The sequence below is a fragment of the Lemur catta genome, chromosome 10 (assembly GCF_020740605.2).
Source record: "Lemur catta isolate mLemCat1 chromosome 10, mLemCat1.pri, whole genome shotgun sequence".
Lineage (NCBI taxonomy): Eukaryota > Metazoa > Chordata > Mammalia > Primates > Lemuridae > Lemur > Lemur catta.
In genome coordinates, this window is record NC_059137.1 from 70,111,477 (window position 1) to 70,138,784 (window position 27,308).

The window sequence follows — 27,308 nt, forward strand, 5'->3', positions numbered from 1 at the left end:
CAAAACACTGTTTACTAACTCTGTAGAAACTGGTCTAGAGTTGTTCACTTTTTCTGAACCTCACTTCTTTCCTCTGTAAAGGGGAGATTGTTCATAAAGAGATAAGGGTTGGAAAGATGTAAGATATGTCAGAAATTGCCTAGCCTAGAACCATTATAGTTTTCTATCTGTGCCTTCATAATATCAGTTCCTCTACCTGAGGTACGTCTTTCTCTTCATGTGACAAACTCCTCTGTGGTCATTTTTCTGCTTCCCACAATAATCATAGCATTTACTGCATCATGACATGAAATAATATTATTATAAGATGCCTAAAAGGAATGCCTTTGTTTTTTAATCTGTACCTTGACCTGATATAGAGTAGCTTCTCAAAAATATTTGTAGAATGAATATATGAAGGCACTGTGCAGAGTTCTGCTGTCCAATTCTTGAACAGCTTCCAATCTTGAAGGATGTGAAACACACAGACCCACACAAATAACCACAGTAAGAGCATCACTGGGATAAGAATCAAGTGAGGCAGAATCAAAGTGTGATGGCAGCCAGCCCTTCTACCTGAGGACTCGGAGAGACGGGGAAGCGTTCACCAGGAAGGGACGTCTGTGCTCAGTCCTGAAGCACGCATGCACATTTCATTTCCTTTTTGGGTTCACCTGCCCACATGTTTCTTGTGCCTACCTCTCCTCATACCCTACAGAACCCAAAGTTTTGGTGGCAGAAGCCCAGAGAATTTTTCAGTTTAGCCAACAGTTCCTGAGAGAGATCACAAAGGACTCTTTTCATAATACAATTTTGAGTGGCAATTATAGTTTGGTTTATAAACCCTGAAGCCTTTAAATTACCAACAAATCAGCATATCTTTGAAGATGAAAACAAACCATACCAAGAAGATAAAGGTTTGAAAACTATAGAGCTATAAAATCTTATGTTTTCATTATGTACCTACTGGAGAACAGATATGTTTTTTAGATTCTAAATAATTAGACTGCCCATGTGAAATTGAAAATTGATGAACCATGACATACCAATCTATTTTAACATGATGTGTAGAGTGATGTTTGCCCTTTTTTATACCATAGGACAATATTCAATAAAACTTTGAATATAGGATTTTTTTTTTTTTTTGAGACAGAGTCTCGCTCTTTTGCCCTGGCTAGAGTGCCGTGTCATCAGCCTAGCTCACAACAACCTCAAACTCCTGGGTTTAAGCAATCCTTCTGCCTCAGCCTTCCGAGTAGCTGGGACTACAGGCATGCACCACCATGCCTGGCTAATTTTTTCTATATATATTTTTAGCTGTCCAGATAATTTCTTTCTATTTTTAGTAGAGACAGGGTCTCGCTCTTGCTCAGACTGGTCTCGAACCCCTGAACTCAAACAATCCACCCCCCTCGGCCTCCCAAGTGCTAGGATTATAGGTGTGAGCCACCACGCCTGGCCCATTGGAATATAGGATTTTTTAAAGAAAAAAATTTGTGTTATTATAAGCAGTGAAAACCTGGAAATGCTCAGTGCTGAATCCAATAAAGTATAACTATCATCGTAAGTTAGCATTTGGTAGCATCTTCTACACATATCACTTATTTTGATTGAAAAACTCTAATAAGTACTGAAATATCTTTCTTCAGTAGCACTGATTGCAAAATTAAATATCTCCCTTTAATTTTGTCTCCATTGTAGTCATCACATTACTCCCCTGATGACAAACTATATAGAATGTTCTAACACTGATAATTGTAGCTACCATTTACTCGGTGTTTATAATGAGCCAGGCAATGGGTTATAAGAGATTTTTATTTGGCAAGTTCATTAGAAGCTTAAGTTTACATTTTTTGTTCTCTGTGTCAGTTGTCCCCAACCTTTTTGGCACCAGGTACCGTTTTCATGGAAGACAACTTATCCATGGACTGGGGGTGGGGGGAATGGTTTTGGGATGATTCAAGCTCATTACATTTATTGTGCACTTTATTTCTACTATTATTACATTGTAATATATAATGAAATAATTACACAACTCACCATGGGTTGAGGACCCCTGCTTTGTATCACTGAAATTGAATTTACTTCATACTATAGATACCTGAAGCTTAGTGAGGTAAAGAGAAGATACCCAAGTGCTGCTTTGAGGGCTATCCTGGAGAAATGAAACGGGCCATTTAGAAAGAACAGAAATTGCATTTTAAATGACACAACCTGAAAGACAAGAAAAATTCCATTTCTGTATGAGCCAAGAGCAGGTATCAGGCAGAAGATTTGATCATGTTCATTCCGGTCACACCCCACAAGCAGAATTCCTGAGTACTTTGGTTTTCCAAGTTGTTACCTGCTCCATATGTTCAAATAGCAGGTATGATTACAAGGGACCTTCTCCTAGCTCTTTCCTCCTTCAGGGGAGCAGATTTTTTTAAAGAGAGCTCTTATGTCTGGTTCTATTTTTCCACTTTCACGCTTTCAAATACAATATGATTAGTATTAAAGACACAGTATAAAATACAACTCATTTGAGATAAACTGCCTAAAATGACTGATTGTGTTTGTTACCACTGTCTATGAATATAATCCTTTTCCCTTTTTTAAACTTTTTTTAAAAGAAAAATTGTATCATATAAAAAATTAAAAAGGAGATTATAAGGACCCCCCGACCCACTTCCAATAATTATCAATTCACGGGCCCATATTATATCATCTATACCTCCTCTCCCATTATTAATTATGTAATATATTTACATTGCCCTAAAGTAAAATCTACAAAAATAATATCAGAGAAGTCTAACTTTTTCCCCTGTCCCTCCATTCTATTCCCTTTTTCTTCTCTAGATAAGCATTTTTTTAGTTTATTGTTTAGTTGCCCTTTTTAAAAATATAAGCAAATACATTTATATTTTAATTCTCCCTATCTGAGGTACAGAATAGGATTCTAGTGATTTTCAAAACATTTTTAAGTAGTATCTGGAGTGTAAGTGTTAACACTATTAGTTGACTTTTAGAACAAAAGGCAAGAAATGTGATAATTTTGTATCTATTTTATAAATAAATAAATTTGAATGTTTTACAACTCTCAAGGCTGTGATCAAAAGAGGGGGGTGCAGTAAATTTTGATTAAAATACTGAAAATTGAAAGAAGACAATAAAGAGTTTGTCTGGAGATTTTGAGATAGATAATAGTGTTAACGACACTTTCATGCAACCGGAGTATCTCCAAAAAGCATTCCTATAGTAAACACGTTAAAAGCAAATTTCTCGAGCAGAGTGATTTTATTCACAAACCCTCAAATTGATATTCTTTCTCATAGATCGAATTGCACAGAACATCATTAAGTCCCATTTGGAGACATGTCAATACACCATGGAAGAACTGCACCAGCTGGCGTGGCAGACCCACACATATGAAGAAATTAAAGCATATCAAAGCAAGGTACTCTGAGAAACTATGGGAAAGTTACTCTGTGATCGCCCTACTTCTGGCTTATTCAACCTTGGCACTATTGACTTTTTGGGCCGGGTAATTCTTTGCTGTAGGGGCTGCCCTGTCAATTGTAGCAGCATCCCTGATCTCTACCCAGCAGATGCCAGTGGCACCACCCTCACACACACTTGTGACAACCAGAAATGTCTCCAGATATTGCCACATGTTCCCTTGGAGGCAAAACTGCCCTTATTGAAAACTGCTGCCTTGTTTGAGTGACTGCAGAGACTGTGCCTTCATCAGATGGTTTAAGAAAACCTCATGGTGGCTTCTTGGGTGCAGGCAAAAAGCAGGAGCAACTGAGTAATCACAGCAGTAGTAATAGCTGCAAACTTACACAGCAAAGATATAGAACAAAGCATTCTAAATTTTTTTCTTGGCCTACTTGTTAAAAAAGGGCCCAAGAAAAATGGACAGCTCATCATATATCATTATTATTGTTATTATTATTGATATTTCTTTGGGTCCATTGAAGATGTTTTTAAGGGAAGGAATTTGTTGTTGTTTTTCAGTATTCGCATTACTTTACTTTGGGATAAAGACCCTCAATTATAAGATTTACCTAAAAATGGAATTTTAACAAAATATATAAATGCATGTGTATCTAAATAAATGATTATAACATACTGATTTTTCTCCACCACAACAATTAAATCTTACTACTTTTATATAACTAAGGGAACAAAGGCACAGGTATTGCTATGGTCCATAAGAAGTAGAATTAACACACATAGATTTATGTTTCTCATTTCAAAGAAAATAACCCAAGGACTCAAATATATTTGGGGAATTCTATATTACTTACAAGAGTGAGTTGATTTGGTTTGATGTCTTTTCCATCGGAATTCTTTATATACCAAAAAGTAATCTCTGTAGTTTCTGGAAAAAGAACACAATATAAAAATATTACAGATGTATATTCATCAGGTGCCCAGGAAAATGACATCATGGAAGCCTGCCGATAAAAATCACTATTCCTCAATGCAACGGTTTGTTTTTACATTATGGACTAAGAGCTTGAGTTTGTTTAGTTGAGAAGGAAGAAATGGAGAGAAAAAATAGTAAAGAAAATAACTAAACTGTCTTTATATACTATAAGCAATGTTTCTATTATTTTAGCCTCCATATTTCAATAATTGTGGCATATTGAGGTTCAAATAGGTCAAAATATTATCTTAGGGAAAAAAAACAAAATATTGCCCTCTTCTTTTAAAGGAATTATGCAAGCTCCCACCTTGGGCCCCAGGTGCCAGGAAGCAACAGTAAGACAAGCCTGAGTATGTTATTGACTCTGCAAGGAGTTGTTGGCCCCATTTACACTGTGTCTTCTCTCCTGAAGTCCAGGGAAGCGCTGTGGCAGCAGTGTGCCATCCAGATCACTCACGCCATCCAGTACGTGGTGGAGTTTGCAAAGCGGATAACAGGCTTCATGGAGCTCTGTCAAAATGATCAAATTCTACTTCTGAAGTCAGGTGAGCAAGGAGGAGGTTCACGGGGGCCTATTTTAGACCAGGATGTGGTGGACCCTTAGCTCTGTGTCCGTTCCAGGAAATCCTCCTTCCCCTGTGTAGCTGGGTTTTACCACCCACATGGCCTGCCATCTCCCCAAGGAAAACTCTCAGTAATAGAAATGCCCTGATATTCATTCAGTTCCCCTTTGAAGTCAAATACAATTTTGCTCATTGAAAGTGGAGCTATTAATTGCGGAGGCTGAGATACGCAGCTTGACAGGCAGTGCGAGTAATTAGCGTGTCAAGGTGGCTGAATTGCTGAGCTGGCGCTAAAATATGCTCCTTGCCTTCTGTGAGGGGAAAAAAAAATGCCGGTTAGCTGAGCTCTGCCTCTGTGGTCATTTCCAATCATTTTAATGAGGATAGCCTGCAGCCAGTACACACTGGGAGAAACTCCCCAGTGCTCTAATCTTTCCCTCCCCATCCCTCCACACTCTGGGACACACATACACAATCGCTTTGGAAGCAGCTCAAGAATTCTGCCATGATTGACTTTGCAAATGCTATTACCAAATAGGAGAAAAATTATTTGTCTTTCTTGGCTTCCTTTAAAAATATCAAATAAGAACCATCATGGTGTTTCTGCTACTCTTCATGGTCCTATGCCACGGTAATAATGATAACATACTCATATATATAATACCAAGCACACATGTTTATGTTTACCTGTGATACCTCATTTAATCTTGTGAGATTGGCATTATTCATTCCATCTTACAGAGGAGGAGGCAAAGATTCAGAGAAGCAAAGGGCTATGTTCAAAGCCAATACATGGCAAAGCTGCCATTTGAACTTAGGCCAAATAGAATTGTTATTCTAATTATTGCTGCTTCCTTAACAAATAATGCAAGTTGATGCGAATCCTAACTCAAGCATTAACTTGATGTATCAGTTATCTATTACCTAAAACTTAGCTAAAACAACAATAATCATTTCATTTGCTCTCAAAGATACAGTTTGGGCAGGGCTCAGTAGGGATGCCTTATCTCTGCTCCGTGTGGGGTTCACTGAGGGCAGGAGGATCCACTTTCAAATTGGCTTACTCACATGGCTGGCAAGTTGTGCCCGTTCACAGCCTGGAGTTCAGCCAAAGCTCTGAGCTGGGGACCTCAGTTTCTCCCTGTGTGAGCCTCTCCACAGACTGCTTGGACTTCCTCACGGCATAGTCACTAGGCTTCAAAAGCTAGCATCCCAAAAGAACATGGCAGAAGTACGCTAGATTTTTCTAACTTGCCTCAAGAGCCACGTGGTGTTACTTCCACCGTACTCTGTCACCGTACTCTGCAGACAAGGTTCCTGCCCTTATTTTATCAATTGTGAATTGTAGAGTTGAAACTGACTTTAATATTAGTCAAAAATAGAGAGAAATGCATGTTTCCAAAAAATAATGCTGCTACCCTCCAGTTTAGGCACCTGTAAAGTATATTTTCTCTTTAATTCCTCACATAAGTATCAAGAGAACTTTATTTCTAACATAGTTATTCTGTGGGAAGGAATCTTAAGGAATTTCTGTATACGTGTGTTTGTGCCTATGTCTGTGTTTGTGTGTGTGTGTGTGCATGTGTGTGTGTTTTAAAGTTCTTGAAAGTCTCTTGACCTATATGCAGTGACAACCTCTTTATTGTTGGAGATATATACATATATTTAATTTTTTCTAACTCACAGGTTGCTTGGAAGTGGTTTTAGTGAGAATGTGCCGTGCCTTCAACCCATTAAACAACACTGTTCTGTTTGAAGGAAAATATGGAGGAATGCAAATGTTCAAAGCCTTAGGTAAGTTTCCCTTTGATGAGGACACAATTTTATTAGCTGCCATCAGTTTCTCCACTTAGACTGAAATTGAAAAATGAAATGCCTTGATTCTTCAATGTAAACTTGTATCTCACTATTTGATAAGAGTTGGACCAGGTAAGCTTCCAGTCCAGGTAAGCCTCTCCTCATCTTACAACTGTGGCTCCTAATATAAAAGGAAGGAGAGAAATGTGGACCCTATTGAGACCTCATTCAGAAATAAATGAAGATTAGCACTAAAAGAGCTGGGCTGCATTGTAGGTCATCCTTCGTAGAATCAGCTTTTCTTTTACCTCCTAATTTACTGCTTCATAAAGTATATTACCTCTTAAGTTTTTTATGTAAATTCATAGTCATGAGTTAAGGTACTTAATCAAAAGAAGAGCTCCTTCCCTTGTTTCTCACCGAGAACACTTAATTCATGAAGTGCTGGGAGCACAGATAGAGTTGGTGCCAACCTGTCCAAAATGACCCCCAGACCGTTCTTGCAGGAGAGCACTGAAAGAGTCAGTCTTTGTTTGGAAGTGTTGTATATCATCCCATCCAGTCGTCAGTGCACGGCATGGAGAAGGACATTAGCAAAGATGGGCTGACGCCAGGAAAGGTTTTAACGATTGATAGTGCCATTTGTTCCATATCCTGCCCACAGACACCAAAGAAGGCCACTGCCCTTTCACCTCTTGTGCTGTTAGTTGATATGGCAGCCAACAGCCAGTCCATCGGGGCTGGCAGTGTTTCCCTTCTACAGTTGATACACATCCGTGTCATCTCCAGGGCTAGATTTTCAAGAAAGGAGGAAAAGCCTTGGCAAGCAACCTCAGTATATTTCCAGCTTCATCAAATAAACATTTATCAGGGATCAGTATAGAGATGCAACATCATTTTGCCAAAATTCACCATGGCTAAGCAACTGACCTCTGATCCATTCATTTGAAGATAAAAATAAATTCTAGCTCCTCAATCAAATTTCCAGGGAAATTACCAAATTGAAAGATACCTCATCTCGGTTCCATTAGATGTTCCTAACATCTCAGTTTGAAGCCCCTGAACACCCTACATTGCTAGGTTCAAGTGCTACTAAGATGGACAATCTCAGACCCTGTACATAACGTTTTAGGTTTTCTTTGAATACTATCTTTATTATAAAAGATCCTCAAATCACTTAAGACTTTTTTTAGTTGGAAAAAATTTCAAATGTATAGGATTAGATTCAGGTGATGTATCCCAGCCAGATGTTACAATGGACACACACAGTGTCAACTTGCCCCTCACTGGTAATGTTAACTTCAATTACCTCATGAGGATGTTGATCAATTTCTTCATTCTATTAATTGTATCTGATCATTTTTTGTGGTGAGGAACTTAGACATATCTTTTCTAGATGTCCAGTATGCAAATCCTTGAATAACTTCTTGATTATAAGACTTGTCTTATTCATGCCTTGTTCCAAGTTCAAGCATTTTCTTTCAATTTTCCTTCTTTCTTTATAGGTTCTGATGACCTAGTGAATGAAGCATTTGACTTTGCAAAGAATTTGTGTTCATTGCAGCTGACAGAGGAAGAGATTGCTTTGTTCTCATCTGCTGTTCTGATATCTCCAGGTAGGGAGGTCTCAGGTCCCTTACCTTTTTTTTTTAAAACTTGTTTTACTACTTTTAACATTGATTACACCTACCTAAGCCAAAGTGTTCAGGAGGAACTTTAAAAGAACTATCATTTTCTTTAGTAAGCTTTTGATATTTTTGGATAATGCAAAGGAAATTAGCCTCAAGTTTATTAAAATGACCAAATTTGTCCCCAAAGCATATGGTTAGGGGCTGCTCCAGATTCAGATAAACAAAATTGTTCATTAACAAATAAATAAAGACATATAGTGCCCTGAGTTACAGCTAAGTGCTGTTTGGACTTTAAGAATAATAAGTGCATGGAAAATAAATATCTAGTAGGGTGAGACTCAGTAGACATGTACCTAAATGAAAGATCCAGGATAGGGACTTAACTAAGTAAAAGGTACACTTTCTCCTCTTTAAATACCTCTTTCATTAACTTTTCCTCCCAAATCAGTGTTGTGCTCACTTTAGGCAAATGAATGCTGATGCCTATTTTCTTAGCAACACAGTTGAGCCTTGAACAATGCAAAAGTTAGGGAAACCAACCCCCACATATATAGTCAAAAACTCAAGTATAACTTCTGATTCTCCAAAAACTTTACTAATAGCCTACTGTTGCCCAGAAGCCTTACCAGTAACATAAACAGTCGATTAACACATACTTTGTACGTTATCTGTATTATATTTATTCTTGCAATAAAGTAAACTAGATAAAAGGAAATGGTATTAAGAAAATCATGAGGAAGAGAAAATGTATTTACTATTCATTAAGTGGAAGTGGATCATCATAAAGATCTTCATCCTTGCCATCTTCACATTGAATAGGCTGAGGAGGAGGAGGAAAAAGAGGGGTTAGTCTTGCTGTCTCAGGGGTGGCCGACAAGGAAGAAAATCCACCAAGTGGACCCACACAGTTCAAACCTGTGTTGTTCAAGGCCAACTGTCCTAGGAGCTTTAAAAGGAGGTGAGGACAGCAGAGGGGGAAATGGTCCTACTAAAGGCTACTTGGTGGAAGAGGAAGAATCTCAGACGTGGACATGGACATTCTAGTACCAGCTCTGTTGCCATTTATCTGTGTGACCTTAAAGACCAGGCTCTCAGAGCCTCAGTTTCCTCATCTATAAAATAAGAGGGTTGGACCTCATAATAACTAAGACTTCTACCAGCTCTAAAATGCAATAAAATGCCAAAACGTTTTCAAAGAAGTCAAGATATGATGCTTATGGATCAACTAGAACTGTAACAATTAAAATACTTTTTAAAAGTATATGCCAGCTTGAAATGTAATAATAAATAATTATAATAATAATATGTAATCCTAATAATATCATAACAATGATATGATAATAAATACATGGCTCCCTCTTCAACCAGAATGAGAATTCGGTCACTTACTCAGCTGTCTGTTTGGTTAGATTTTGAGTCAAGGGATATCAGCATCATTGACAGCTGTCTACTGAAAGAAAAACATACTCCCACCTAAATTTTTTTTTTTTTTTTTTTTTTTTTTGAGACAGGATCTCACTCTGTCACCGGGCTAGAATGTAGTGGCATTATTGTAACTCATTGCTACCTCAAACTCCTGGACTTAAGTGATTCTCTTGCCTCAGCCTCCAGAGTAGCTGGGACTATAGGCGTGCACCACCAAGCCCAGCTAAATTTTTTATTTTTTGTAGAGACAGGGTCTCACTCTTCTAGATATATGATCGTATCATCAGCTAAGAGCCATAGTTCAACCTCCTCTTTCCCCATTTGGGGGTCTCACTCATGCTCAGGCTGGTCTTGACCTCCAGATCTCAAATGATCCTCCAACCTCAGAGTCCCAGAGTGCTCAAATTACAGGCATGAGCCACCGTGCCTGGCTCCTGCCTAATTTTTAAGGTTGAGAGACTCATTCCTTCTGTAACCCATTTATCTCTAGAGGCTAGATCTCTTTTCTTATATGCTAATATATTTTTCAATGAGGCTGGAAGAAATTAATCTTACCTGTGATGTAAGATTACATCTTATATCTCTGACATGTCATTCTACCTATATTTACCAATAACACCAACCTCTATACTTTTTATCTGTTAGGCTTTATTACTCCTAATATGATCATTGGTGGTCTTATCAGGGTTTTTTAAATTTGCTGCTGTTTTTTATTTAACCACTTTATCAAAAATGGAAATTAGTTCTCACATGGAGTGTTTTTACTAACAGTTTCTTTTATGGCTCTGTCTAAAATCAAGCTGTTCCTCTGGGCCTTTTTTTTTTTTTAAACCCTAGAAAGTTTCCCAGGACTGAAAGCACAAAGATAGACAGAAGAAGTGACAAGAAACACTTATTTCTGATAGCAACCATATGCCAAATAATTTTTCTTTTACCATTTTCTCATTGCATGTGATTATTTCCCTTAAGAATAATTCAATAGAAGACTAAATCTAAGCCTGTGGGTCTATGGATGAGGGAGACAATTTTACTCTGGCTCCTGCTAGTTCAAAGGAAGCATTAGAGAGAGTCATTCTCTTCTTTGGGTATGTTTGTAGCAAATCAGTAAATGTCAAGCAGCAAATATTGAAGACATGACATATTAAACCTGAATGATCTGTGAAAATGACTGGCCCCAGAAGAAGGCTAGCCTGTTCCTTACAAGTTAGAAATGAGCTGAGCTGTTCAGCCCTTTTCTGGAAAGAATGTATTATCACCATCAAATTCTGATGAGTTTGGAACCATGAGATTTGGCTCACTCTACCCAGTGGGGAATCTTCCAGTGCTGGTAGCAGACCCACACGGAGAAGCTTCAGCAACTCCAAATACCTTCTTTGGCACCCTGGCTTAGGGCCATACTTAAAAAGAGAGGGGAGACAGATTTCCAGCCTGTGTAGGCTCCATCTCCTGCTAGACACCCCCACCTTCTCCGGGTTCTCGACATAAGGGCCACTGTCTATTCAGCTCCAAACAGTTTAGGGGAGGGAGAGGGAGAGAAACTTAATTTATTCTGATTGACAATTGTCACTGAAGGCTTTTTGTACTCACTTACGTAAGGGTTTGCTTAACTGTTGGCTAGACTTGTCCTTGTCCTGTCTAGGATTACAGAATCGAGTTTCTCACCTGACCTGAACTGTGTTCAGAAGGATCATGCCCAAGTTCTTTTCCATGAGTACTTGTTCAGTATTTGAAGATTTCAGGTGTCTCTTCATTGACGGTCCAATCTGAGGCATTGATGCTGGGCTGAATTTTATACCATGGTACATAAAGCTTCTAGGAAGAAAGGAAGGAAGTAGGGAGGGAAGGAGAGAAGGATGGAGGGAAGAGAAGCAGTGTTTTAGGGAGAAAGGCAGAAAGAAAAGGTATGAGGAAGAAAGGAGAAAAGAAAAGAATGAAGGAAGGGAGAGAGGGAGGGAAGGCAGGATTATCCTATCCACCATTTAAAAATTCAATATGGAAAACTAGGACTCAGGAGTAACTTTTTAAAATTGGTTCATGTTCATGCTACATAAATTATAACATAGCTTCAGCTTTATTATCTGATGACAGAATAAGCTGAGAAAAGGAAAAGCGATCTTGAAACCAAAAATATTCCTATATAATAGACTTTCTTCACTTATATAATTCACTTTCTTCATAAATTGCTAACTTCTGCTTTGAAAGAAAATCTAAGCATATGTCCAAAGAAAGAATGAGAGATGTAAATTGTCATAGACAATAAGAAACAGGGAAGAAGTTTGTTTAAACCATTGTGTCCTTTCCTCCAAATTGATTTCCTATGTCATTATATTGTGTATTGCTGGCATCATGGTATTGCTTATATTTATATTTTACACAAATAATGACATATCTTCAGAAGCAATTTAGAACCAAGTAATTTGAAGCGGGTCTGAAACTCAGCACTGACACTTGTTGGTAAAATAAAACAGCTTATGTTCTCTCCGCTTCTTATCCATTCCTTTTCCTTTCTCAGACCGAGCCTGGCTGATAGAACCAAGGAAAGTCCAGAAGCTTCAGGAAAAAATATATTTTGCACTTCAACATGTGATTCAGAAGAATCACCTGGATGATGAGACCTTGGCAAAGGTAGGTCCTCAGATCACAGAACCACCACCATCAAGAGGGGACTGGGAGCAAAAGGAGCCTGGTTAGGTACCAAGGGAAATTTCTCAGCAGCAACCGTTTCTGAAACTTGCTAAAGACTCCATAGATTTTGAGGTGTGTCTTTTAAGAGAGAGACTAGTTAAACTATAACAGGGAGAAGAATGGCTGTCTTAGAGAAAGGTGACAATGACAGATATGAACCCAAGGTACAGGAAGACAAATCAAAGGAGGGTGTTTCATGTGAAGAACAAAAACTTGGAGCAAGGAAACAAGCCTTCAAAATTCATATGCAAAGAAAGAGAAGACTCTGTGCCAGTTCGGGACTCAGGTCTGGGCAAAAGTTAAGAGTGGGTAGATATTTATTCAAAATAAGGAAGAATCATCAAATGATGAGAATTGTTGAATAGAGGGGTGGACTGCTGCATGTCCACCAGTGCTCTCTGTCACTGGTTGGATTCTGGTAAATACTGCCTGGTCACCCCCCAGCTGTGTTATGAATTGGCAGTCCTACCCAGAGTGGAAGAATAGACTGATGACTTGTAAATTTCCCTCCAATGCTAATCTCTTCATGCAGGACTTGCCTTGAGGTTCTTCCAAAATGGTGAAGTATCCCATGGGCAAATGCATGCTACATGCCACCAATTTCTGGATTCAGCTTAATTAAGAATTGTGATCTTTAAGAAGAGTATTAAGAAATATTGTTTATCAAAGTAAAATAAGCACAAAAGGAAGAAGTAATTTTCAGTGATTGATATTCTGCATTATTTTATATCTTAAGAACTAGAATTTTTTAGAGGGTAAGAAACTAGGAAATTGAGGTTATTCTTGGATAAAGATGATAGGAATCCTACTCTTTGTATTTTTATCATTAAAACCTTCCCACTCTGCCCTTGAAGTTCTTTATTTTAAAAAGGGGGGAGGGTAAAGACTCTATTTGAAGACACCATCAGATTTTACTTTGCACATACAGAGCACTGCTATAAAAAACCCCCATGAGTTAAATATGCTGCTTCATTATGGTAACATTTTGTTAAAATTAACGCATCACTAGGAAGAACATTTCCACACCGTGGAGCGACGGTTCTCTTTGACATAACTTTTCACTTATTGTGTGGTCAGGGACAGATCACCTGCTCTGTGCACCTCAGTTTTCTCCCAGTCAGAAGCAGAACTTCATCATGCTTTCAGATTCACTGGGCAGAAAAGATGGTAATATGAACATATGCATGTGTCTCTGTACTTGCTTGGTAGTTTATGTGCATAAATACATCTGGCTAATTCACATGGGGGGATGTTTCTTGCATTTGGGATCTCCCAAAAATTTTCATCCCCATATTTACCATCCTAAAATTAAGGTCTTAAAAAACCCAGAGTTAGGTGAAAATTTTTGCTATTCTGCCTAGGGGAGTTGTCTGCTTGCCTGAAAACCATGGTCTCATCACCTATAAAATGAGGGATACAATTTCTTTTCCTGTACAGGTGTGTTGTGAGGTTCAAATGAGATATACGCTGCATAAATTCTAACACACTGTGAAATTGTGATTATTACTCCCTTGGGAGGGTAAGATGTTTATGCTTGCACTCCTTTCTGCCTCTCAATGTCCTCATGGTGATTTGAGGAATTTCAGGTAGAAAGAAGACAGAGAAATTGAAGAATGAAATGTATTTGACGGCAAGGGAAAAAAATTGCAACAATGACTATAGATTAGTTTAACTTCCCTTTCTCCCTGTTTAGTGGGGAAAAGTACACAATTCAATTCTTCTCTTATAGAGAGGTAATGTTGCAAAGCTGAGAATGCATTAGAAGATTATTTCTTGTATAAAATACACTGGAGCCAGATGACAAAGCATGGCTTCCAAGGCCATGTGTAAATGCTGGGTTTTTGTGTGGACCCTTTCTTGTAACAGTCATCATTTTAATAGGATGTTATCTGAACGAATGTGGACTGACCATGAAACCAAGTGAGAACTGGATTCTCACTTATCCCTGCTCTGAACTCTGTAGCTTTGGATAAGTCACTTGTCTCTGTCTCACACTCATGAACTGTCAAGTGTTGGAGGAGGTGGCAGTGCTGAGTGAGTTCCTTTAGCTCCTGACTGCTTTAACACTCTGAGCACCACTGGTGTATACGACACCCTTTCACCAAATTCCCCAGAAGGAATAGTTTTATTTTAATGCAAGAGAAACTATTTCACTCCACTACAGATTCTCCTCATCTTTTCAGAAATGCTCCTTGTGCCTTCGTAGTCATGGAGTTCTTCTGCCTCTATAATTCCTCTAAAACAGTGATGACCATTCTTAATATTCGTTATTCATAGAGCTCTTGGGGAATCCAGTAAACATTATGAAACCTATCTCTAGAAAAATGCGCACATACCCAAAACATTGTGTGCAAATCTAGAGGCTCAGGTTAAATCTCCAGTAGCAGGGGGAGGGGGATACACCTGCCTTCTGTGTAATGAACAAAAGACTATTTCTACCACTGACCAGTTCAACCCTGACCAAGTGCCACAGACATCAGGTTAGAGGTAGAGGATCATACACAGTCATTGAACTTCCTCCTAAAAGAGCAATCTCCAACACACTTTCTCCATGCCCACTTCCTGAAATTAAAGTTCAGGTAGCAGTGCTTTCTACTTTTGGCCAAACTTTAACCTAGTTTGAAAATTGAGGAATTCTGTGTCCATTAACTAAAAGATTTCAATCCCTATATACTAATCTGGTTTTGGGTTTAGGGAGGGAGTAGTTAGGAAAAAAAAACTTTTTAAAGAATCTAGTTTCCTTTCCTCATCAGTATAATGAGGCATATTTACAACACATTTACAATAAACCCTCAGTTTTATTATATAATAAACTTGCTACTTGAGTGACCTGGACACATGACTTAAACTCTCTGTACCTCAGTCCTCATTTCTACAATGTGACTACAGATAGTACCAATGTCATACCAATAACCTCAAAATATGGTTATTTTGAGGACTAAATGAGATAAAATATAAGTAAGCTGCCCAGTCCATAATAGGTAATATGTAGGTGCTGTTGCTGTGTTGTAGTTGTTGTTGATAGAAGAAATTTTATTTCAGCAGGGAAATTTTCATCCAAGAGATAGTATATCTGATCTAATCACTGGTGGATGAAAACTATTTCAAGAGAAGGAAGTTGGGAGGTTGGAGATGTGCAGGATGGCATTCCAAGTGCTGGGGGCAACGATATGGAGGAAGGAAAGCATAAGGTATATTCAGGCTATAAATAATAGTTAGATTTGGCTGGAACCTGGATCTGAGAAGCCAGGAAATGAGATAACACTGGTCACTTTCACTAAAACTCATGAAAAAATACATACATATATATTTAAAATAAATATACATATATATTTTTAAGCCCCATATGACTAGAGGAGGCAGCCCATCTGTTCCCTGGGCTTCACTTTTCTTGTCTGGGAAATGAGTAGGTTGGACTGCATGGTCTTTGAGGTCTCTTCAGTGTGATATTCTTTGACTCCCAAAAGAAGAAAAACAAAGGTTCCTCTGGACGCCTTCTCTTGCCCTGCAGTGCTCAGTCCAGCGCGACTGTTTTAAGTACTCTTTCGATGCTTTACCATTACAATAAGTGAAGAAAAAGACTGATGTTGCCAAGTCTCGCGGATCCGAGTTAGTTCTCTGTGCGCTATGGTCATTTAGCCTAGGCTGATATTCCAGCCTCAAAGCTGCAAAACATACGGTGTTTGCAAAGCCTGGGTTCAGAGGTCAGCGTTCCTGTCAAGCTCCCAGGAGGAGATCTGCCACCTTGGGCTCTGGGGGCTGCTGTGACTCACACTGAGAGGTTTACTTCCCGGGTGAAGGACGCTGTGAAGATTGGGAGCCTGTGAAGCGATTTTTCCACTCAGTGGAGAACAGCAGGACCACTGCTGGGGAAGGAGCAACGGCAGGAGATAAGGCAGTGAGTGTTTGGACCGGAACACTGTTGACGTTTGTGTTCTCGGGCTTCCTCTGTTGAAGTCACTAGATCTGCCTTTCTTGTTGCCCTGACCGTAGGGGCAGAAGGTGGAGGAGAAGGAGGGTCCAGTCCAGCTGGGGCCAGGCTGTGGCAGTGTACTCACAGCCAAGGGCAAAGCTTGGATCTGTATACTTTGCTCATCTCGCCCTCAGGTGCATGTTTCCAGCCCTTTCCTCAATGCAGCCTCTGGGTCAGGCTGGTCGCTGGAGCCTTGTTTGATGTTGGCCACCCCCAATCCAGCTCCTCCTTTCGTGCCTCCTGGGTAATTAGCATCATGAAATATTGTTAGATAGCATATTTATTTTTTCCCAGCACTCCTGCAAATAGATGCAACACTCCTAGAGATGTGTTCTTGCTCAAAGCTGTCTTGAGAAGTTTGAAAATAGCAAACTCTCTAACAATACATATATGTAACAGGAAGGCATGGAGAACTCCTGGTATGCCTCAGAGGCAAAGCCCACTCCGCTTACCACATGCAGGCTTAGAGGGAATGTTGTTTCTTATTTTTCTACAACTGTAACACTCCGTGAGTACCAGGCCTTCAGTTTGCTTCTCAAAACATGTTCGATGTTGAATACTTGTGCCTCGCTATGTGCTATCCATGCTAGCTTTCCAGGAATCATGGGCCTCAGCACACTTCTGTTTTATGCTGACAAACCCTTTCTAATTCTTCTAGAATGTGGAGGAGTCTATAGTTATTTTGCAGAAGGTCAGAATGTCACTTCCCTCTTTCCTCTTATTCCTGGCTGGCCAGAGCATTACAACCTGTCTCCTGCAGGGCTCTCTCTTTCCCAGTCAGTCTTCCCAGGCTCTTGCTGACCGGGAAGAAGTCTTGACCACATCCCTTCATCCACAAGGCAGTACAGGAGTCTAAGGTTACACCATGTTATTGGAAATGCAGTGGGGATCTAAGGTTAGTGTGAGAACAGAGCATCCCGGCCAAGAAGAATGACCGAACCATGTGGTGACAAACATGTTCCTTTAAGTTTCATCTTTTCAGATCTTTTGCTTAATTCACTGCCATGGACAAGTGGGCCTCAGAGGAGGCCCATCCTCCCTTTCACAGCACAGCCCCAGAGTAAACACTGGGCCTTTCTCCTGGTCCCCCACAGGACCCCTGAGAAGAAGCCGGACTTTTTAAAATGATATAATCCATACAGGATCCATACAATCTCCTCTGACATAGAGGAGATTGACCTAAATCCAAATAATCAGGTTTAAAAGGTCCAGCCTTCCCCAACACACACCCATCATATTTTAATGTGGCCTCAGCGAGATGTAGGAGGGGACCTCCCTTCACTTCTTGACTTCTGACCTACTTTGCCATGAGCAGCACTACTTCTAGGCCTATATACAACAATTTCAAAGACTTAGTATAAAAAAAAAGAATGTAAAACACCTCATTTATACTTTTTATGATTATATGATGAAACAATAATATTTTAGGTATTTTGAGTTACATAAAATTTATCATAAAATTAATTTTACCTATTCTTTTTTTCTTTTTCTAATGTGGCTACTAGAAATTTTTAGGTTACATCTGTAGCCCACATTATATCTTGATTGGGCATCACTGATCTAGATTCCTTGAGGTTCAGATAAGAGGGAGATTCACCTCTCCTGCCTACCTCAGACACGGCCTCTCATTTCCATTATTCTGTCTGAGCAAAAACCTCTTATCTAGGTGAGGGACCTGGGCATTTCGTTCACCTTCCAGGTGAGACGCCATCTTGACTATGCAACCTTAACTCTGCAGGATATAATGCACTATCTGAACACAACATCATAGCCACAGCTTTCATGCTGCAAAAGAAACACTGACATGGAAATAGGGTGAAGTAGGAAGTTTATATAAGATTCATTATTTCTATTCGCTCAACAAATATTTATTGTAGGTCAAATATGCAAGATGTATAAACATATGAGATATAAGGTCACATACTGTGGAGGAAACAACCAAGTACCTCAATGACTGCAATGAAAAGTGGTGCATGATCAGAATCACGTGACTGATAAAAGGATTGGTGGCAGTTAAGAGGGCTTGAGCATTTGCTATGTGCCAGGCACTGTGCTGATAGATTCTAAATAGATTGGCATTTATTTCTCAAAACTACACTCTCTTTACTTCCCTTTACAAAAGAGAAAGTTGAAACTTCAAGTGATTATGTATCTGGCCCAAGGTTAATCAACTTGCAAGGGGAGGAAGCCAGAATTTGAACCGAATTAAGCCAATTCCAGTGCCTGAACTCTTAATTTTGGGGCAACTACTCCTAAATATCTGAGAGTCTCAGAAAGAAGCTCTTTTAGCTCAGACATCTGCACCTTCCCAGGGAGAACTGCAATAGAACGAGCTGGGAAAAATACATGCCAATAGGTTCACTAACTTCTTAATTCCTATATCTGTTTCTAGCATAAAGATAACAAAACTATATCCTTAACATGAGAGGGAAGCTTGTCTTTCCATTATAGCAATACCAAGTTACTAAATAAAAACTTAAAAGTTGGAAGGCTTAAAGAACTCTGTTTTCCATACTAATAATTGAGATTTTACTTGCAAGAAACCATTTCTGGCCACTCTCACATTAGTAGTGCTATTATGATACACATTTAGAAAAAACAGCCACGTTGTTTGCAGATGGAATCTATGGAGCAAACATTCACTGAGAGATCAATGAAAACTGCAAAAAGTCATTTACATTGATTTTTACTGCATTCTCAATGAGATCAAAATAGACTACACTATGATTAATGATGGAATGTTTGTGCCTCAAGCTTGCTTATTCTTCTTGCAAGACACTAGGTCTTATATTAGCATTCTAGCAGGTGGGACTAGGGATTTGGATTCAATTTCATCTTGAACAGCACAGTCTGTCTGCTGAGAACTTGAGGAGCCCCCACCTAGATGATGTGACTTGTGGTCTCAGCCTCCCCATTCCATTTTCTCTTTCATTAGAAATTTGTTTTATATTTTAAAATGTCTATGCTTTTTTAAAGTATAACACACATAGTGAGACGTTCTTGAGTCCTAAGTGTATGGCTCAGTGACTTATCGCAACGTTAACATACCTGTGTAACCACTGCAGAGGTAAAACCAGCTTCCCCAAAGCCCCCCTTAGGCTTCCTCCCGAAAGTAAATAGACTTTAAAATAATGCAAGAATACGCAAAATTGTAGAAAACAGTTCCACAGATCCCCCAAGTTTTTAAATTTTAAATCTAGACTCAAGAAACATAGCTCTCTCCTGGATAGTTTTCTCCTTCAACCTACATTTATTAGGAATAGGTGCTGTGTGCCAGGTGCAAGGAGAGAATGGTGAATGACACATGGCAGTTTCATTGAGGAACTCCCGTGAGAGGCCAGATTATTTCAATATATTTTGGCTATTTATAGTTTGCTGGTGTACACTATAGGTCCAAGATCCAGAAATTCCAAGGGTTGTCCATCAGATTAATGGTCTGTAAATGAGAAGAGAGGCTTTGATATGACTCCTCACTTATCAAATTCCAAGTTGATGTATTCATTAGGATTCTTTGGTTACAAGTAACAGGAACCAACTCCAACTAACTTAAGCCAAGAAAATAAAAATAAAAATAAAATAATAGATATCTCATAGAACCCAAGGTCAAAAATTCAGCCACCATTCAGGAGGTACTGGAACAAGGAACTGGGAAGCCTTCAGAATTCTCCATCTTACATGTTTATCTCTGTACAGGTATCTACTTCATTCTTCTCCCTTTCTGAATACCAGTTTTCTCTGCTTCCCTGGTCCTCATGATGAAATATAGCAAGCTCTTAGCTCCTTAGGTTACTTGTAGTTTCTGCTACATTTAGAAGATAACTTGCTGGCTCTCAGTCTGATTGCAAATTCCAGCCCCAGCTGGGTCAAGTGTGCACTTCCACTTTAGCCAGCCAGGCCCGGGGTAGAAAGAACATGCATAGCAACATGGATGCCAAGGACGGGACAGGAATGGGGAGCAGAGGGCTTATGACCTGGAAAGATATCTCAGAATCACAGTTATTATTCTACTCCAGGTGTCTAGGTTTGGTTCAACAAAAACCAAACAAAGAAAATTGGATGGACACGTGAAATGGATGTGTTCAGCCTTACTTTATGCACCTTGCTCTTGTCAGTGCCCCTGAAGTTTCTTCCGATTTGATCAAACCATTGCTGGCTTCCTGCTTCAGGTTGGGGCTCATCTTGATGGCCTGCAAGCCCACATGAACAAGATCCCTGGGTTTACCCTCTGTGTGTTCCATTTTCCCAGCATCAAATGTACCAGTTATATATAATATTGTGAATTTTCTCATAAAACCACCCTCTGGAGAGAAGTATAGGATTATTATCTCTTCTCAAACAGCTGCTTTTTTTTTTTTGTAGACCCCTGTAGGTATAAGCTAAAGCTTCCTTCTTATAAGAAATGCTTGTCATAAGAAAGGGATGAGTGTGAAAATGCCTTTTTATAGACCCTCTGTCTACTTCTGCCATGGGGATTATTCAAACATGAAGGAATTTCATGATGATTTAAAATTGACTACCCCCTCCCTCTCCAAGTGCTTCTGGATCACCTCCCCAGCTGTTTAAAAAGTTGTTGAGCCATTAACTGCTGCTGAGGCTGCTCCGAGCTCCCTTTGAAATGGGGGTCCCCCGGCTGCAGTGCATAATATTAATGAGCAGTAAGTGACTGCCTGCTGCTTCCACCACCAGGCCCTTCTGGGCTCTGACAAGCGCTGCCGCTGCCTCCGCAAGGCCTCCTGGCCCACCACGCCTCCGGAGTGATGGATACCCCTGCCAGCACTTCTGTTTCCTCAGCTGATTGGTGTCCTGCCATCAGCCTCTCCTGTGCACCCAGAGGCTGGGGAAGCTCTTTGCCTTTCTCGGTGCTGTTTGCTCAAGAGTTCTGGTTGCCCTTTAACAAAAAGCAATTCTCACCATTCAGCCCATTCTACAGATGAGCAACAGGGACTGGATCCAAACCCAGAAAAGAGGGAAGAACTGGGCCCTGAGCCAGACTCTTCTTTAACCCCAATTTTTGGCAGGAAAGGAGCAAGGGTCCATATTCACTTTCCAAAATCAGACACATGGTTGAATATTGCCAGCACAAACGAGCAACTATAGAAGGGTTTCAGTCATCCTCTTATACATTTAATTTCCCACACCACCTCTTCACTAAAGGAGCAGAAAGAAGCTGGGTGTGGTGGTGCACACCTGTAGTTCCAGCTACTTGCTAGGTTAAAGCGAGAGGATCACTTGAGCCCAGGAGTTCAAGACCAGCCTGGGCAACATAGTAAGCCCTTGTCTCTAAAAAAGGTAAATAAATTAAAAAGCAGAGAGGTGCTTCAAGAATTGTTGTACATTGGATTCTACTCTATGAATCACAGTTAATAAAATGAGCAACTAGGGCCAGGCACGGTGGCTCATGCCTATGACCCTAGGGAAGGCCAAAGTGGGAGGATCACTTGATCTCAGGAATTTGAAACCAGCCTAAGTAAAAGCAAGACCCATCTCTACTGAAAATAGAAGAAATTAGCCAGGCATTGTGGCATGCGCCTGTAGTCCCAGCTACTTGGGAGGCTGAGGCAGGAGGATCTCTTAAGCCCAGGAGTTTGAGTTTGCTGTGCGCTAGGCTGACACCATGGCACTGTAGCCTGGGCAACAGGGCAAGACTCTGTCTCAAAAAAAAAAAAGCAACTTACTTGAACTACTACAGGAAAATGGAAAATAATATGATTTTGCCTTGCCATTTTAATAAAAGCAAATGTCAGGTTTTCCCATGTAGATATGTAATATATGGAAACACTTTTGCTGCTTGGTTAAGGACTAAGCTAGTTTCCTGCCCTGTATGTCATTTGACTGAAAAGTGTGGCCTTGACTCTCCCCTTGAAGGAAGCATTATGTGGGAATGGAAGCATGACAGCTACCACGTATGTCACCACTATGTGCCAGGCACCACTGTCAAAAAACTGATGTTGACTCATTTAATCCTCACAATATCCCTCTGAGGCAGGGACTGTTATCATCACCATTTGATGGATAAAGAAACTGAGCAGTTATGTGACTTGCCCAGGGATCACATAGCTATAAAGGGCAGAGCTAGGATTCAAACCCAGGCAGCTTGCCTCCAAAACCATGTTCTTTATCAACAGGCTAGTCCTCTCTATGTACTACTTGTGTGTCCCAGGGAACTCAGGAATCCATTACTTGTCCTTCACCAAACTAAGAGAACGAAGCAAGTGGCAACCTCCCTCTCTAGATGTGAGAACTTCCTTGTCTGCCTCCTGAAAAGGAAGTCACTTTACATTCAGCTCACAGGACTGTTTCAAATACAATATAGAATTTACTTTTCACTTGTGCGAGCCAGCTGTAAATGTATAAAACTTGAACGTCTGAAGTAGTATTTCTTAAAGTCTATCCCATCGACCCATTACATCGGCATCTGCAAGGGAGGTTTGTTTCAAACTTGGCGTGTGAGCTTCACCCAGACTTACTGACACTGAAATCCTAGGAGTAGGTCCCAGTAATCTGCATTTTTAGGGGACACCTCATTGCCTCTTACACACACTAAAGATTGACGATCATGGAGTTGCATCTGGAAGTTTCAGGAGCTCTGCACATCCTCAACTCAACTGAAGATGATTGTAGAAAGCTTTCAAAGCCTCTCTGCATTCAACAGCTATTTCAGGGAGAATTGTCATGTGCAAGAAGTGTTCCTAAATTGTTGTAGTCTCCTTCTGTGTGAGCCAGCTGGTTAAGAGAGCCTGAATAACTTCCCAAGGGACTCCAGTTAAGTGGACACTTGTACACTCTGTACCTATGAAAATACAGAAAAGACAGTCTTTCACCCTGGATCCAAAGTGAGTCTTTCAGAATGGAATTCTGATCATCTTTCTTTTTTTTTGCATAAAACTCTCCCAAGGACCATAACGTGGACTATGAGGGCTTATATAATCTGGCCATGAACGTGTCTCCAGCATCGTCCTTACCAAGACTCCAATAACCCTGAACTGCCTTCGGCTCTCCCAGTGCACCAAATACTGCAGCATCTTTGCACGTGATCCTGGGCTCTATTATGTATCCTCCGCCCCAGCACCTCATTAGCTCTCATTCTTCCACCAGCTCTCAGCTTCAGTGCCACTTTCTCAGGGAAGCCTTCCTAGGCCTGCCTGGAGAAGTCAGGGCATGCTCTTGTCTACCACTTCTCCCCCGACCATTCTTCCATGGCACTCACCAGAGCTCACCAGAGCTTTTCAGTCTGCTCTTGACCGCGTGGCAACTTTATTCCCACCCATCTCTTCAAATTATTTGGTTCTACAAATAAGAACCATAACTGTTCTGTGCATTCTGCTGTCGAGCAGAGAGCAGGCATGCACTTCATCGCTGTGGAGTATCACGAAAAAAAATGTAATTCATAATGTTGAAGAGAAAGTTTTGATTCTCAGTTGTCTAACATCCACTCTGTATGACAAAGATTCCACATTTTCCATTTCTATACCTGTCTGTAAATAGCAGTGGAGGTGTCTGGGTTGGAAAGTCTGACCCCCAAAACTGCTTGAGGTAGTCTGGATCCCTTTAATGAATGTGTCAACAGCTCTAATCCTGATGCTATTTTTAAATTGCTCATAGTGTGATTATATAGTCATTAGCTGGTAAAAGGAAAGTTAATGAAAGAGTGGAAATTTCTGATTTTGAAAAACCACAAAGTAACTAATTATCTATTTCCTCTTTTACTTCAAAGGCTGAAGTGGATTCTTGTTGTTGAACAGGGTAGGGAGCACGATGAGCTTAATTGGTGATGAGATGGGTTTATTTAATCATATTTTATCATCACTTTCAAGTGTATCTTTAGTCAGCTATATGAACTATCATGCTTATCTTTTGTACGAGTGTTCTCTATACAAGAACATATTTCTCACAGTAATTTGATAATAATGATAATATGTTTAAGCTAATTTTGACACTAAATGATGTATTCAAAGTATTCCTGAACTATAAGTATGTTAAAAGCTGGAATTGTTCATCTTCTTAAATCTATAGAGCATTTAGCAAACTATGGACATTTTAACACATTAACTGCCATATGTGTTGTATTTAACTTGTGCTAGTTTTGAGCCCGGGGCCTCGTGAAGCGTATGTAACTCACATGTCTCTTTACTTTGGGAGCCATGTCGTGTGCAGGCAACTCCCACTGCCATGCTGTAGCATACGTGTTACGTGATGGGTGGCCCCCTGGGCAAAACCCTGCAGTTGGGTCATGAAAATCTTACTTGTTGATGTTCTCATTGTTACAATTAATACTGACAATTTAATTGCATATAACTCACGACAGAATAAAAAATAACAAATATTTCATTAAATTAGAAAGGATTGTTTTGTTTTGGAAGTTTTTATTCTATTTTCGTAATAAAACACCATGTCCCCAAGGAAAAAAACTTTTTTTTCTAGTGTGGTAGTCAATGTGTTAAATGATTATAAAACACTGCCTTCTGGGCATTTTAACTCAAAAAATTATATCCTACATGATACACATATATCAAAACCTAGCGATTATACGTGGGTATTTTCCTAATCATTTTTAAAGCAACTCCCTAAGGAAGCTAAGTGCCAATGACCTCCCACATTTTCTGTTCATTAAACATAGGTTTCATGTTATGGTATACAATGGAAAGGGATTAGAGAGACACAGTGGGTTTAGTGAGTTTGATAGGCAAGCAGTCTAGATCGCTGTGGATCACACCTGGTGCAGTTTGGCTATATGTTCCTAACATTGTCACCTTCCAAACCAAAAAGTGTAATATTCAAGTCACAAAAATCTGTGGGAAATGATGGATACTAATAATGTTAGCTAACATTTATGCTTCACGCCTACAGTATTTTTAACACTTTTATAGGAATTACGTCACCCGGTGTACCCAGCAACCCAATGAAGTAGGTATTATTCCTAAGCCCATTTCATAAATGAGCAAACTGAGACATAGAGTACATCACAGCCGCACCATCATTAAGCTATTTTGGAACTCAGACAGCCTGCCTACAGAGCACCCACTTGTAACTATTAAACTAGACTACCTCCCATACATAATTTATTTAAGAACAATGAATCAGGAAGCTTGGTCCTGCTTGCTTGCTTTCTCTTTATTTTTCCTCTAGGACATGAAGTTGGGGGGTACATTTTGTTTTGTTTTGTTCTAAAAGAGAAGCTGAAAGTGAACCTTCTTTCTTTCTGAACATCTTTTGCCAAAGCCACTTACCTTCATCTGGGGCCAGAAAGGACACTGATGCTGAAGACAGAGCACTAATGAGCTTCTCTCTTTGTCTCCCTCCCTGTCTCTCCATTTTGCAGTTAATAGCCAAGATACCGACCATCACAGCAGTTTGCAACTTGCACGGGGAGAAGCTGCAGGTATTTAAGCAATCTCATCCAGACATAGTGAATACACTGTTTCCTCCGTTATACAAGGAGCTCTTTAATCCTGACTGTGCCACCGTCTGCAAATGAAGGGGACGAGAGAACTATCTCATAGTCATGGAATGCATCACCATTAAGACAAAAGTAATGTGTTCATGAAGACTTAAGGAAAATGTCACTACTGCAACATTAGGAATGTCCTGCACTTAATAGAATTATTTTTCACCGCTACAGTTTGAAGAATGTAAATATGCACCTGAGTGGGGCTCTTTTATTTGTTTGTTTGTTTTTGAAATGACCATAAATATACAAATATAGGACACTGGGTGTTATCCTTTTTTTTATTTTTTCGGGTATGTTTTGGGAGACAACTGTTTATAGAATTTTATTGTAGATATATACGAGAACAGAGCGGTACTTTACATGATTACTTTTCCTGTTGATTGTTCAAATATAATTTAAGAAAATTCCACTGAATAGGCTTACCTATTTCTATGTTTTTAGATAGTTGATGCATGTGTAAATTTGTAGCTGTCTTGGGAAGTACTGTGCATGTATGTAATAAGTATATAATATGGGAGATATTATATATGACTATTACTTATACATGCACATGCACTGTGGCTTAAATACCATACCTACTAGCAATGGAGGTTCAGTCAGGCTCTCTCATATTATTTACCTTCTGTGTTACATGTTACCTTTATGTTAGACAATCAGGATTTTATTTTCCCAGCCAGAGTTTTCATCTATAGTCAACAGCAGGATGGTACCAATTCAGAAATAAGCCTACAAAGGAATAACTATAATGCACGGCCTCTGTGTAAACTCTATTTCTGTCAGTGACATCAAAGCCTTGTCAAGATGGTACATCATGCGGGGGGGAAAGTATTTGTAGCCATTTTCCTGTTTCAAGAATTAGGCCGCAGATAATACTGTAAGGTCCGTGACTTTTTTGACCAAACAATAGGTATTTCCTATTTTTCACCAGAACATATAAAACACTTTTTTCCTTTGGATTTCCAACCATGAAAAAAACTTGATTTTGGTGCTTATTGTGTCTTCAACTAAAAAATACAGTCTGTGGATTATGACCACCAGCAATTTTTTCTAGCAAAATTAAAGTAAAGGAGATCAGAAGCCAGAGTCCCAATGCCATTTCATGTAAACATTTTCTCTCTAATCATTTTTTTGGCACAGAAAAGGTAGATAGAGAAGATACAAAGTAAATAAGTAATTCTTTATATTTCTTCTCCTTAGTACATTTGTTATAAAAAGTGATAATAAAGGGGAAGGGAGGACTTTTTATGTCTTCTAGTCTGGGGCCTCTAATTTGTTTTTTTAACTCCAAAGTGCTATATTATAAAATGATAGCAAAAACTTAACAGATAAGAAAAAAATATCTGTATTATTCTATGGAACTAATATTTCCCAAAGCCAAAACTAATTCCTATGC

The 27,308-nt window shown here is 39.5% G+C and overlaps 1 protein-coding gene across 2 annotated transcripts in view; it reads left to right on the forward strand.

Annotated features, from left to right (window-relative positions):
- Positions 1 to 26,522, forward strand: part of RORB (RAR related orphan receptor B) — a 180,805-nt gene extending 154,283 nt beyond the window's left edge. For both annotated transcript variants that reach the window (XM_045562184.1, XM_045562183.1), the window contains exons 5-10: positions 3,294 to 3,415; positions 4,806 to 4,938; positions 6,643 to 6,750; positions 8,259 to 8,369; positions 12,322 to 12,434; positions 25,787 to 26,522. In XM_045562184.1, the coding sequence (XP_045418140.1) occupies positions 3,294 to 3,415; positions 4,806 to 4,938; positions 6,643 to 6,750; positions 8,259 to 8,369; positions 12,322 to 12,434; positions 25,787 to 25,942 (743 nt within the window). In that variant the 3' untranslated portion in view covers positions 25,943 to 26,522. The remainder of the gene's footprint in view (positions 1 to 3,293; positions 3,416 to 4,805; positions 4,939 to 6,642; positions 6,751 to 8,258; positions 8,370 to 12,321; positions 12,435 to 25,786) is intronic.
- Positions 26,523 to 27,308: the final 786 nt, after the last annotated feature.